Here is a 14,443-nt window from a genome sequence, read left to right on the forward strand (position 1 = left end):
CAGGCAAAGACCCAAAGAATATTTATAATTATTGGCCCATCACACGAGTTGCATGTGCAGGTTACTGGAAAAGATGGTAAACCATCGTTTAGTCCCTTCCACTCTAAGGATGATGGACTTCTTAAATTTGATCTCTTTCACACCCAATGCTACATCAGCTTCCCAGTGTCATCGCTTTTGGATGCAAAGAGACCAGAGGCATGCCTATATATTTTTCAACCTTAGGCAAAGTGGTAAATGCACAGCTTTCTATACAATGTTAAGGTTATTTATTGGAGGGGAGATATATATAAAATGCATTCATTATTGTGTGTAATCATGTATATGTTATAAACATGCATTATTCCATGTAGCAAAGTAGTTGACGAAGCATAAAGTAAGTATGAGTGTATACGTTTATGTTCATTAAAAATAACTATTTCAAATCATAATATAGTAAAAGGCCAACTAACCGGAAAGCTCTAACCGAAATAATTAGAATTATATAGCAATTTTTCCTCTCCAAAAAATATAGTAAATGAGAGCTTTTTAATGCCATTATAAAACTCGTAGTGCTATTAACAGGTATAAATTGTCATTAAACAGTGTCATTTAGCATTAATAATGAATAAGCATGATGTCAGAACACAATGATAAAAAGTTTGTTTTGGTTTAATGCAAATTCGATTAATTCTCGATAGATTGGTTTATTTTTTGTAAAGAAGGAAATTAGTTTTTTTTTTTTCGCCTCTTGAAAAAATGACTAGTATTTGGCATAGCATTGAAGTAATGTATTTTCAAAATTACCAAATTGGGGCATCAAAAAAAAAAAAAAAAAAAAACATGACACCTGACTTTGAAAGATGGATAAACAATGACCATGTAATGTGAAAAATTATGATAAATGATTTGAGTTTTTTATATGCTTCATCTGTAATTTATATATCATTATTATCTAGCTAATTAAAAAATGACAAGTTCATTTAAACTTCTATCGATATTGACTGGTGACATCTGCGTCAACTTTCACATTTGGTGGGCTTTCATGATTGTATTAGATGTTTAACTTTCATATTTAAGGACATATGTTGATTTGACATGACATACGCTGGCTTTTCTCAAACACTTTTTGTGTTTGAAATCTTCCATCATTTTAAATGTCGGCTTTTGATATTCAAACTGGTAATATAATGACTGTTTTTATAATTTTATAGCAGAAGTTTTCCCCATTCATTTGACTTTTTTAAATGTGAATTCCACTTTTTGTGAGCTTATATTCAGAATTTTCAAGTAGGCAGAATTCAGCATTTCCTGATCTTTTCGGATAGTCAAGCTTCTAAGGACCATTCAGACTGTAGTTTATCCGAGCTAACAGAGTCAGTTCCATGTATTGCCTAGCTCCACTATGTGTGCAGTTCAGATTTTTCAACTCCCTGCTCTATGGGGGAAAGCTAGTTTTGGAGGTGGGTCAGCTAAGCCAGTTGTTTTTGTTATCTCAGATAAACCCGTGTCTGAACGTTCACTTACTGTACCATAACTCTTATGCAATATTTAATCATAGCTTAATACATTTTGCAAATTTAAACATAATAACTTACAGTTTTGAATTTAAATGCATACAATTGAAGTAAATTATAATCATGAGTTATTTTTCAAAGATCTAAATTTGTAGGTGCTTTAGTTTCTGGAATTATTGAAATAGCATGGTTTTTAAAACTAGATATTACTGATTGGATTTCTTGAGCATTCATATCATTTCAATATTTAAATTTTAAGTTATAAGCTGCTTAAATTACTTAAATGATATAAATTAAAACTGAAGGTCAGAAAATATTTTATTTAATTTTTTTGTATTGCCATTTCAGTTGTGAGTTTAAAACATCTAACACACTTCTGTAATTTCTATTATAAAAGTATATTTTCTGGGAAACTATAGTTTATATCAATTGATTCACCCCAGTTTGATTTATTAACCTTTCATTTTCATTTCTGCCCAAATTCTCATGAGATAATTCATCTCTAAAGTTGAAGGTTTGCATTTTTGAATAATGTGCTCAGAAATATTTTTTCTCATTTCCTCTAGTGAAAGACATAGTACCCCTATTAAGTGTGCAGCTTCATAGAGAATTATAATTTTTGACAGCAAGGCTTTATTTATTTTTTCAATTTCTTGCAGTGTTAAATTCCATGCAGGTAACAAACATAACAATTTAAAATTGATTTGCTTTAAAATGTTATTTTCAGCTCACTACAGAGATTTGCCAATTAATAGCATATATTTTAAAGGTCAATGTACTTTAGTTATTTGTAGATCTAATTCTTTAACAGCATTTGTTCTTGAAGGCTATTATATATCGGTGTAATCTTTTAATATTGTTTTCAAAACGGGTGTAAATGCAAGTTTAAACTATGAGCTGAACAAGGGCTGTATGTCGCTTATGTCACTTATTCGACAGATAATGGCTTGGACAGCTTTGCACCATCTAGCCATATAGGCCCCATTATCATGACTTCAAACATTTGAATGTCAAGGCCATTCTTTTTTAACTTTTAAATAATTTCATTTTACTAAATCACTACCAGTTTTCTCTTTTGTTTCTATAAAATCTATAAAGCTTTCTTCAATAAATATAAATTCATGTTTTATGTGCACATATCTAATAATCTGTCACAGTTGTTCAGGATGCAAAACATTTGGTGCACAAGCGAACATCTAAGAAAAATATTTTCCTTTTCTTTGATCCTAGAATTAATATCAAATCAAACATGGTTACCAAAGAGCAAAATAAATTCATCATATACTTTATTAGACAGGTAAGAAATGGATCCATTTCTTTGATTAGCTGTATGACAGGCAATATATCTATCACAATGACTTATTAAGTCAGTTAAGTTTAGTAACATTTCTGCACTTGAACTGCCAATAGTTTCATGCATACCTCTAAGAGGTAAATTATGTTTCACACAAAACAAAATTACTATAGCACGTAAGATATTTTGTCTCTTTTCTTTTTCTAATTCTTCTGCTTTATGCAGGAAATCATCTATGAAACAACATCCTTTAATATTTTTTAGAGCATTTCCACTGAAGATAAGCATAGTATTGAAACATAGAATTCTCGTGATTGGAAATTCCGTTTAAGTTTGTTCCAGTCTTTGAAACCTTATTTCCGATTGGAAATAGAAGAATCTAGCTTATTAAAAAGAATACATGGAAAAAACAATAATCACAGAGGTCCTTTTGAATAAATAAGCCAGTTGCGATGTATTACTTCCCCATTAGATCACTTCTTAAAAAAAAAAAAAAAAAAAAAAAAAAACTGTAAGAACACCAACAGAGGGTATGTGAAAAAGTGTGCCCGTTAGAGGATGCAAAATTGAGAAACACCAGACTAAAGGGAGCTAATGAATGTATTGAGGATGTAATTATTTCCCCCCCCCCAATTATACTGCTGGATTTAAGTAAGTAAATAATTACTTCAATTCCTTCGTATAACAGGCTTTTATCAGTAGCTTACGAGGAAATGGCAGTAACATGCTATATGGAAATAAAGAAAATACTAATAATTATTTTTAAAGTTTAGTGAAACACTAAGTGCCAGTAATACTAGTGCATATAATTTAACTAAATAAAGTGCAAGAAAAAGAATTAATATTATGTGAGTGATTATAGTACCTTTACAGAAAATTTCTTCTTCAGTTTAGAACAGTATTTTTTTCAAGAATTTTTGGTAGCATTTTAAATAGATATTTAGTTTTATATGTTTAGGAAATTCTTTTTTTTCCCCCTCAAGATGTGTGTTGAGATTTCTTTGTTCCCATTGTAATGTACTAATAGATAATCAGTTTTGCTTTTGCCATGATTATTATATATTTGACATCTTGCACATTACACTTGTATTTATGCATCGTAAAATATATTATTGAAGCTTGGTTTTATTCTCAGTGTTTTATATTTTTTTTATATTTATGATTGTTTATTCTAATATATATTCGATTGAAACTGTAGTGGAAAATTAACAGATAACTATTCTTAAATGTTACTGAAACTGTAGTGGAAAATTAACAGATTACTTATTGCTAAAAGTTAATTAAACTTTTTATGTATAGGTTTCATTCTGAAGAAGAAGCAATAGGGATTGCAAATGATACGAAGGCAGGATTAGCTAGTAAGTAAATTATGAATTAACATCTGTGCCATTTAGTTCAATAGTATTTTAAAATTCCTTGTGCAATACAGTAAGCAGTGAATTCTTTTACATAGGGTGATTCATAATCCCTTTAAGGTTTCAGAAATATATATAACAGTTACCATAACAAATGCATCAAAGAGTATCAGTGTGTAAGCTGTACAGGTTTTATTTTTATCATACAGGTGCTTGATACATGCACCTTTGGTGATGCGGCAAACTTTAGTCTCTACTGATAATCCTGGCCAGCCTGTTTGTTTTATATCATTCAGATAGCCAACCTCCTCTAACTTGTATCATGCATGAATTGTCTTGTCTGTAAATACTTCTACTTGATAAGTCATATGATAAACTCAAGAAGGGTTATTTACTCTTTATTATTCAAAATAAGAATTAAACACTCGGCTCCTTTCTCAGAGCATACAGCAAAGCCTCCACTTGGGCTTGAACTCAAAGTAATCAGAAATAAAACTTAACTAATGCTTAACTGAAAAGATATAGCCAAAGCTATCAAAATTATAAGTAGTTGGCCCCAAAATATCGAATAAGTTAGTGAAGCTATCAAGGGCCGAGCGTAGTAATAGCTTGGGGAGAGATGTAGCCAAAAGCGCTTGTCAGAAACTCTGAGGCTCTTGAAGTCAGTGGAACTTCGACTTAAATACCACTCTTACTCATTTGCATTAAATGCGATTCTGCAAACACATTTTGGTAGGAAATTGTAAGCTGAAATTAGGAAGGACAAGAAAGTAGCTTTAAGTAAAATTAACTGTTAGAAACGTAGGATAAACCTTACACAATTAGTAATATGCATTATTACCTTAAGATTGCTTATGGTAATTGAAAGTGTGATTTTAGGACCAACAGTGCTGGGCAACAGAAGACTTCTGTGTTTCCTTTTTTCTAACATATGTCTCATGTTCCTTAACTTGCAGTTTTAAGGCTTTCTTAGTTTGACCAATATAAATTAAACCACACTGGCAATGAATTCTGTAAATCCCCCAGGAATTCATATCCGGAATGGGGTCCTTGAGTATAGAACTCGGAATTTTATTGATAGGAGAATAAACGAAAGTTAAATTTCTGTAAAATATGTGCATTTATAGCTAATTGATGGAAATGACAACAGAAGTGTTATAATTTTCTAAAACCAGAGTGTGCTTTTGGTGTGTTGAGATAGTAGTTTAACTCCTGTCCAGGAGCTTGTATGCCAGCAGCTTAACTCCTGTCCAGTCTTTCTTAACTTATCTTATTTAATCACTATATCTTATCACATTCATTTGTGTTTGCAGAGCTGAGGATAATGGTTCAGTAAAACCATCGAAACTAGTCCTGTGAAAATTTGAAAATATAACGCTGATTATTGTTGTTTGACTTTTAAATTAATATCTGTTCAGCGTGTTATTCTATCTGAATCAATGAAATGGGGTTTAAAAAGCATTATATGCATGAAAGCTTCATACATTTGAATTTTTGTGTGTATTTAAAAAATATTTTTCTATTCAAGTTTTTTTTTTTTTTTTTTTTTTTTTTTTTTGCTCGATAAAAACATATTAATATGTAGCAGTTTGGGAAAATCACAACTTCTTTACCTATAAATTGTATAAAATCAGAGTGCCTTACTTTTTACCCCAGTGCTTTTGTTGAGAATCTAATTTTGTGCCATTATTGAAAACATCTTGCTGTTTCTGACTTTTCATAATTAATCACCCTTTTACCCTTCAGTGAGTGTTTAATTTCATGTAATATTTAAATATTATCAAAAGAGATATAGTATTCATAATATTTCTTTTTGTTAGAGAATGTTTATATATATCTAGAGAGAGGGAGAGATAAACTTCTTTTATAGAACTACGTATTAATGAAAAATGCTAATACTTATATAGCTGCTAATATTATATAGGCTTGACAACTTTCCGATTTTAGATAAATACTGTTTTGAAAACTTGAAAAACCATCAAGATGATTAATATATTGCATCAAAAACATTAAGTAATAAATAAAGTTAGAAAATTCGATAGATACATATTTTGGCTCTCAATACATAGTAACAGAAATGAAAAATTAAACTGGAGTGATTGAAGTTCAGTTGAAAAACTAAGTTAGAATAAAAATCTTTGTATGTCATGCTATTATACAAAACTGTCTCATTCTAGGTATTCTAACATGATAGAAATAATACGCATTTTACATGATAATAAATATTCTGACTATGGTTTGAATGTATGGTATAGATAAGTGTAGAGGGAAAAAGGTCAAAGAACTGTTATGTTGTACAAATCCAGCTGCATTTATTGAATTGAATCAAATTACAAGTTTCACAACTGCAAAATAATTTCAGTTTGTTTACAAAGCATAAATTTACCAGAATTTTCTTACTTTCTATACAAAATATGATTACCAGAAGCACTTTTTTATGTTTATGTAGCTAGGCGATGATAACTGATTGTAATTATAATAACTGATTTGTAACGATAGCTGATTTTTAATTTGAAGATATTATTCTATTCAAATAAATCACTTCAAACTTGCACAGTTATTGCAATATCAGAAAATTTCCAATGTTTTCCTAAATTCGAAATTGATACCTATCAAGAGGTTGAATTAAAGGTATAGTTTTATGAGGGAACACTTGAGGAGTTTGAAAATTTTTCTGACAGATTTCTTAGTCAAATCCTGATTTTTGTAAGAAGACCAGGCATCTACAAAAAGCAGAGAGCTCTGTCTAGCAATTGGCAATTGGCATGAAAATAACTATTTAATGAATATCTCGCCGACTAATGATTTTATATCCAAGATAAGTATGTCCTTTGAAAGGTTCTCTTGCAGGTGATTCTTGTGATATGAAACTAAAAGAAAACTTCCACGATTAGTTAATGCAAATGCAAGAGCTCAGCAAATTGTATTCTTTACCAGGTGACCTTGTTTTCTTGTTTCTTTTTCTAGCATTTTAGCAGCTAATTTTTTATCAGTATGTACTTTTAGATGAAATGATTCGTATATGTATATATTTTAAATATTGAGAGTTCAAGGTTGGCAAAGCCTTCCTTCTACGATGTGTCGGACGAGCTGACGGTAAGTGGCAAAAGTAGTGGTAAGAGTATTGTAGAATGAAAGGGCAGTTTGGATGCCAGTACTTTTTGTTTATTAGTTTTCCGAATTTTTGCACATGTGCATCATATGGCGCTTTGGGAATAGGGTGGTGAATTTAATTCTGGTTCTTAATTGAGTTAAATATTCTCAAGTAATCATAAGAAGTTGCTTTGTTACTTGAATATAGCAAAGTACACCATGGCTCTCTGCCTAAGGAGAGCGATGCCTTTGTGCAAGACTTTCTAAGGAAACTGGCTTGTGTATAAGTTGCACATGGAGAAAACCATGAAAGTGGACATGCAGTGAGCTGGAATTCGAACATAGATCAGACAGCCAGTGTTAACTGAACACCCAGCAACTAGTAGGTAGGAATCACTAGAGATTTATCTCCTCAATTTCATTCTCGCTTTTACTATTACAGTGCAGTCCTTAATTTTTGCTGCACAGTAAATGATGCATGAACAAAAAAGAACTCCTTATTCTGCTAGTTTTAAGTTATCAGTTCTGTTGAACATTCTAGCAATCGATTGTCACTCTTCAGTTTCATAAAAGTGAGGCTTATCAGCACACCAAATTTGCCAAGTGATCGTTGAATCAGTACATAGTTTGAGTCATGTGGATATTTTCTCGCGCTTGAATAACTTGATATGAAAAGCTGTTGACAGATGGCCGAAATTGGAACGGATGAAATGGATTTTAATTGTTCATCATCTTTATGTCAAATTGCAGTATACTGCAATTTCAACAAAGATCCTGGCCTTCAAGCTGATTGTGAACATTAAGTTGGTATTTATTAAGAAAATCAAATTATTTATTTTTATAAAGGTTGCTATTTTAGTAGCATTTGCTGACAGGTGGAAAGAATTCATAGGTATAAAGTGTCATGCAACACTGAAGTAGGTGGAATGTTCCTTATATTCAGAATCATTTTGGAAGACATATAATGAATGAGAGTTCAGCCAAAGTGTATCATGAAGAACAAGCTCTTCACATAAAAATTTTGCCACCAACTAGAAGAAGCTTGCATTTGGAAAACCCGTGAAAAAGTATGCTGTTAAAAGGCTAAATGACAGATAGGGAAGACTTCAGATACATTGAATGTCAATGGCTCAATGTTTCTGATTAAAGGAAAGGAATATAGATGGAAGATAACCACTGAAGCTTTAAATTATTTGAAATTCAATCTCAGCTTGGTGTTAATGGTAATAAATGCTGTTGTGCTTTTTGAGAGCATTACAGGCCTTTTCTTAAAACAGCTAAAATATTTTTATTGTAAAAAGAAAGATTTCTGTCAGATATTCTTGAAAGTTATTGACCATTTCTTTTCATATTATTACCAATTTGAAGTTAAACTTTGATTAATTTAAAATTCCAAATTGAATTGCTTCTCTTATATTTACATTGCTTTCCTTCGCCTTCCTAATTTTCAAATGCCCTTTAAAAGAGCTTCTGAAAGTTAGATCCCTCATACTATATCTGAAAACAATCTGTATATAATAATTTTTTTATTAGCAATAAATTCAGGAATGTTCTATATTTTTTTTTCCCTGTTTAAGTATTTTAAATTGATGAATAGACAGGGTTTACCCAAGTACACTAAACACTAAATGCTTCAGCTGTGGCCAATGGGGCACATCTCTAAAAATTGTGAAGAAGCCAAATATTAGAACCAAAACTGTGCCAAAACTGCAGTTGACCTCAAGACAAGCATTGCACTTCTGGCAAATGAAGAAAAATCAAGGAAAAGTAATCTGTGGATTTTAGACAGTGGAGCTACAGAACACATGACCTCTGATAAAAGAAAATTCTCAGACCTTAAGAAGTACACATCTGAAGTTGAAGTTGCTAATTCAGAAAGAATAAAGGTCACTGGAATTGGAAATATTTCATTTTCTGTTGGAGAAGAAGATGGAGAAAAAAACGTGAAAATATCCTATATGTTCCAGAACTAGGAGGAAATCTATTATCCATTGGTAGAATTGAAGAAAGAGGCTTAAAAGTAGAATTTGCTGCAGGAAAAGCCAAAGTGATTGGTAACAATAGAGACACTCTTCAAAAGGAAGACTACATAATCGAAGAAAATATGATAACTGCCTACGTCACGAAAACAAAGTGCTGACTTGTTGCATCGTAGACGTGGTCATCCACACTCTTGTACAACAAAAAATATTATCCCCATCGGCAGAAACCTGAAATCAATAGTATTAGTAAATGAACTTTGTCGAGTCTGTATCCAGAGAAAAATTAAAAAGAAGAAATTTCCAAAGGCCGCTAGTACAAAAGCTAAAAACATCCTAGGAGTTATATATTCAGATGTTGGTAAAATTTCTGCCCCTTCCTTTGGAGGCTCAATTTACTTTGTGACTTTCATGGAAGAATTTTCTCACTATACCACGCCATTCTCTATGAAAGCCAAAAGTGAAGTACTAGAAAAATTTGAGGAGTACCGTTGCATGGTAGAAAATCTCCAAAACAGAAAAATCAAATTACTGAGAAATGACAATTGTGTGGAATATATAAGTGAAAAGTTTGACAAATACCTTGCTGCGCATGGGATCCAAAGACAACTAACTGTACCTGACACACCCCAACAAAATGGTCTTGCCAAAAGACTGAACCAAACATTGATAAACACGACAAGATGCTTACTTATAGAGTCCAGAGCAGATCACAGGTTTTGGGCTGAAGCAATGGCCACTGCGGCCTATCTCCACAACAAGCGCCCATCTATGGCAATTGATGGTGATATTCCAGAAGTAAGATGGTCAGGATCTGGAAGCGAAACAGACCACTTCATAGTTTTCAGATGCAGAGCCTGGAGTCATGTTCGCTCACACTAAAGAGGAAGCAAGCTTGATCCTAAAGCTACAGAATATGTTTTTGTGGACTATCCTAAAGACGTTAAGGGCTACAAATTGTATGTCCTGAAGAAGAAACTTTTTTTTGTCAGCAGAGATGTCATTTTTGAAGAAAATGTTTTCCCCCTAAAACTAAGCAGGTGTGACAATCCTGCAGAAGATGCTACTCTTAAAATTGAAGACTTTGAATCAGAATATTCCTTGAACCTACCTGTGACAGAAGCTTGTGACTCATCTCTAGATCACATAACTCCTGATGTAAATGACTTGGATGAAACCCAATGTCTAAATACAGATACGATTGACCAATATTCTGAAGGATGTCCAGACCTACAGCTTGAAAATACTCCAGATTACAAAGATGAAGGTCAATCAGTTACACAAATACAAGACGTTCTTAACAACCTAGACCTTGAAGTTGAAGCAGCAGCCAGAAATTCTACCCATGGGAGTGAGAGAGGTGAAAAAAGAAACAATAAAATTCCTAAACGTTTCAATGATTTTTATCTGTACGATGCCCAAGAGATACAACAATCTGAAAGAAACACCCAGTAATTCTAAAAGATGTCCTGAAATTACCCGAAGCTGACATGTGGTTAAAAGCCATGGAGGAAGAAATTCAGAACTTCACTCGAGCTCAAACATGGAAACTAGCTACTAAACCACCAGGAGCCAAGGTAATACCATCCAGATGGTTGTTTCGTAAGAAAAAAAGACAGGATTGGGAACTAAGCAAAATTCAATGCTATATTGGTGGCAAAAGGCTATCTGCAAATACCCGGAGTGGCCTTTCAAGACACCTTTTCACCAGTCATCAAACTTAAATCTATAAGGTTACTGCTTGCCATAGCTGCAGAGAAAAAGCTAGAGGTTCACCAAATGGATGTGACAGCTGCATACCCTTAATGGAATTCTAAAAGAGGACATATATATGGCACAGCCAGAAGGCTGCATTAAGAAAGGGAAAGAACACCTTGCCTGCCACCTGAAGAAAAGCATTTATGGTCTTCGACAAACAGGACGTGCATGGAATACTTGCTTGACCAACTTCCTGATCCAGTATGGATTGAAAAGATCAAGTGCAGACCCTTGTATTTACTTTTGTCATGAGAAGAACATCATAATTAGAGTTTATGTTGATGACCTCCTGATAGTTGGAAACATGCTAGAGATAACTGAATTCAAGGAAAGCATCAAGAAAAGGTTCAATGTCAAGGACCTAGGTCCTGCAAGCCAGATCTTATCCATGCAAATATGCAAAGAAGAAAATGGATCATACACACTAGATCAAATCGTTTATGTATTCAGAGTTCCTAGAAACATTTAAAGTAACTGAAGCAAAATGTGCATCTACACCATTGGACCCCAGAATAAAATATAAGAAGGTAGATGAGCAGCAGTGGGAGGAAATTAAAGAAAACAGCAAGGAAATCCCTTACAGATAAGCTATAGGAAGTCTCCTTTATCTGACTTGTGGTACTCATCCAGACATGGCTTATTCTTCCACCTTCATGAGCCAATTTAATGAAAAACACACTGAAGAACACTGGAGGGGTGTGAAGCACATTTTAAGGTACCTAAAGGGAACACGACACAGAAAGTTGAGATTCCAGAAGACAGGTGAGCCACTTCAAGTCTACTCAGATGCTGACTGGGGAGGTGACAGAACTGACCATAAATCTTACAATGGTTATATAATGCTACTCGCAGGTGCTCCAATCTCATGTTCGAGCAAGAAGCAACCCACAACAGCTTTATCGTCAACAGAATCAGAGTATGTGGCGATGTATTACACTGCCAAGGAAGTCCTATGGATTAAAAACTTGATCAAGGAAATCTGTAGTGAATTAGCTGCTTCACCTCAAAAAGTGCTAGTCGACAACCAGGGAGCAATATTCCTAGCCAAGAACCAAAGAAGTAAGATGTTTTTTTTATTTATATCGATATTAAATTTCATTTTCTGAGAGAGCTAGTGAAAGAAAATGTGATTGTATTTGATCATGTGCCATCCATCGACAATCTCACTGATCTCCTAACTAAGCAGACCTTGAAAAAACTTTTATGTGACATGAACTATGCCAGGACTTGCATGTAAAAATGATCTCCTTCGAAGTTTGTGACTGAACATAAACCATTATGGTTGTAACTGTGTAGAAACTTGACTTAAAACTCCAGAAAGAAGCCTAGATACTAATTTTTCTTAATTATTTCTATGTAAACATATGTGTTTGCTAGTATAACTTAATATGTGTTCATTTAATGATGCAGTTCGTAAGTAGAAGTCAATAGTGTTTAAGCATGTAATAGCGGCTACATTGTTTTTCTGTAAATGTGTACAACCACAGCATGATTAATTTTTTATGGAAGTACGTAAATATCTTGCACATAGTGTGATTGGCAAGGGGGTGTGTTAAAAAAATAAGATATGCGTGCCAATCACAATATTTACTTAATGTAAATTGGCAACAGTAGTGTTGTTGCTGTGTTGTCCTTATCTGGTGTGCATAGCTGTGGTTGCTTGTTTCCATGTAACGGAAATATTCCATGGGTATTTTTGGTTTTATATGAATTATTTCTGAGAACTAACCTTTCAATATGAACTCAATAATCGATTAATATGTATGATATACGATATAGCACTTAGGACGTTATAACCGAAGCACGAACCACCATATAACTTTTTAATAAACGGAAACACATAAAACATCAAAACAGGACACTATTTCATGAACACAGTGTTCATGATTAGCATTATAGCTCATTGCATTCAATATTTTTTAAATGATGTATCCAAACTTTTGGTGTCTTCTTGTAGAGCAGATATTTACAAACGAAATAAGCAAAATTTCCGCATTCTCACAATGATTTCTCCTTAATTCAGAGGCTTCCAAACAGGAGCTCACAGCAATGGAACTTCAATCGCTGAAGGCAGTTGAAGTAAGTAGATGCGGACAGAACAATGAGAAGATTAAAAGTGTGTTCTTTGATTGACAGTACATTACATTTACTTTTAATATAAGCAATATTATTTATATCAGCCATCGCTTGATTCAATTTCAAACATGAAGTAAGTCTTTTCAAATGCCTTACAGATGGCACCTTTAACAAATTACTTGAAAGAACTGCTGGAATTTATCCATTCCGTTTATTGCTGTTCACCACTCTTAGCTAGAAAATCTAGCTTTTAAGTAATTGCGGAGTTAAAAACTTCGAATTTGGCAGCTAGCCAAAACGTGCTAAATCTCGAGACGTTCGTTTATATAAGCATCCAGTAAATAATGTACATGGAATGTCACTGGTTGAAGAGCAGTGTACAGTTTTTCTAATTTTTATGCCAACATTTATTAGTAATTTATCAAATCCATTAATTTTGCTATTTTCTATTAAAAGTGTTAATATTTCTTTCTCCTTTTCATTAATTTTTCCGTTCTGCTTCTCATGATTGTCGGTGAGTTTTCCGTCAGATATATTGGACAACCGTTAAATATGCATGGATATGCATTGTCTTTTAACATTGCACATTTTCTCGGAATTTTTAAACTCGCCCCGTAAGTAATAGCTTTACATTAATTTTGGAAATATGATTTTTAAAAATATATAAAATGCATAACTTAATAACTTTATAGATTAGTTTCATTTTTAAATATTTTGCTGCAATATTTATAAAAAATATTTTAAGTATTAATTATTTTAACAAAATTTTAAACAATAATTTAGCACATATTTTTAGTCCTAATTAAATTTAATAATTCAAAAGTATTCATATTAAATTTATATTTCATTAGATGAATCTACCTTAGATTAATATATTTAGATGAAATAAAGTAATGAAACATTGCAAAGTAAATCTTATGCGGACTTCAGATTCTTGAAAGGGTAGATTTAGTCTCTTTTCATTCTAAAAGTAATGCCGATGAAGTATGAAAAAAATGCTAAAACGACCACGTCTAAAAGCAGTCATATCATGACGTTTCAGCGACGTTGACAAATTGCCAAGATGCAACGGCAAATATTTTGCGTCTTCGCAACGTTGTAAAGATGTTGTAAAAGTTACCACGAGCACTTTGCAACCTCTCGGACCAGTTTGCAACCTCGTGTGCTACTTGGATAAGATATAAAGTATCAGTATTATTATAATGATAGCTGCAATGCTGTTAGATATGATTTCAGTAGTATAGTAAAATGTATTTTAATGAAATGATAGTACTTCAGCAAGGTATTCAAAACCTATGTTTCCCATGCTTCAAAAAGGTGATGCTAAAGTTGTAAATACACCAGAATAATGGACCAAAGTGTAGTTTTGCATCAATACATACCATTCTTTGA

At 32.7% G+C, this 14,443-nt stretch overlaps 1 protein-coding gene across 9 annotated transcripts in view; it reads left to right on the top strand.

Annotated features, from left to right (window-relative positions):
• The window catches only part of Ssadh (succinic semialdehyde dehydrogenase), a 275,075-nt gene that overhangs the window by 244,604 nt on the left and 16,028 nt on the right, over positions 1-14,443 (top strand). For all 9 annotated transcript variants that reach the window (XR_015038809.1, XM_085808726.1, XM_085808725.1 and 6 more), the window contains one exon: positions 4,090-4,148. Coding sequence is in view for 8 of the 9 variants with exons in the window: in XM_085808726.1 (XP_085664852.1) it covers positions 4,090-4,148 (59 nt within the window). In the remaining variant the exon portion in view is untranslated. The remainder of the gene's footprint in view (positions 1-4,089; positions 4,149-14,443) is intronic.

Source organism: Stegodyphus dumicola, chromosome X1 (genome assembly GCF_044657685.1).
Source record: "Stegodyphus dumicola isolate Sdum_Otavi_A_Nest chromosome X1, ASM4465768v1".
NCBI lineage: Eukaryota > Metazoa > Arthropoda > Arachnida > Araneae > Eresidae > Stegodyphus > Stegodyphus dumicola.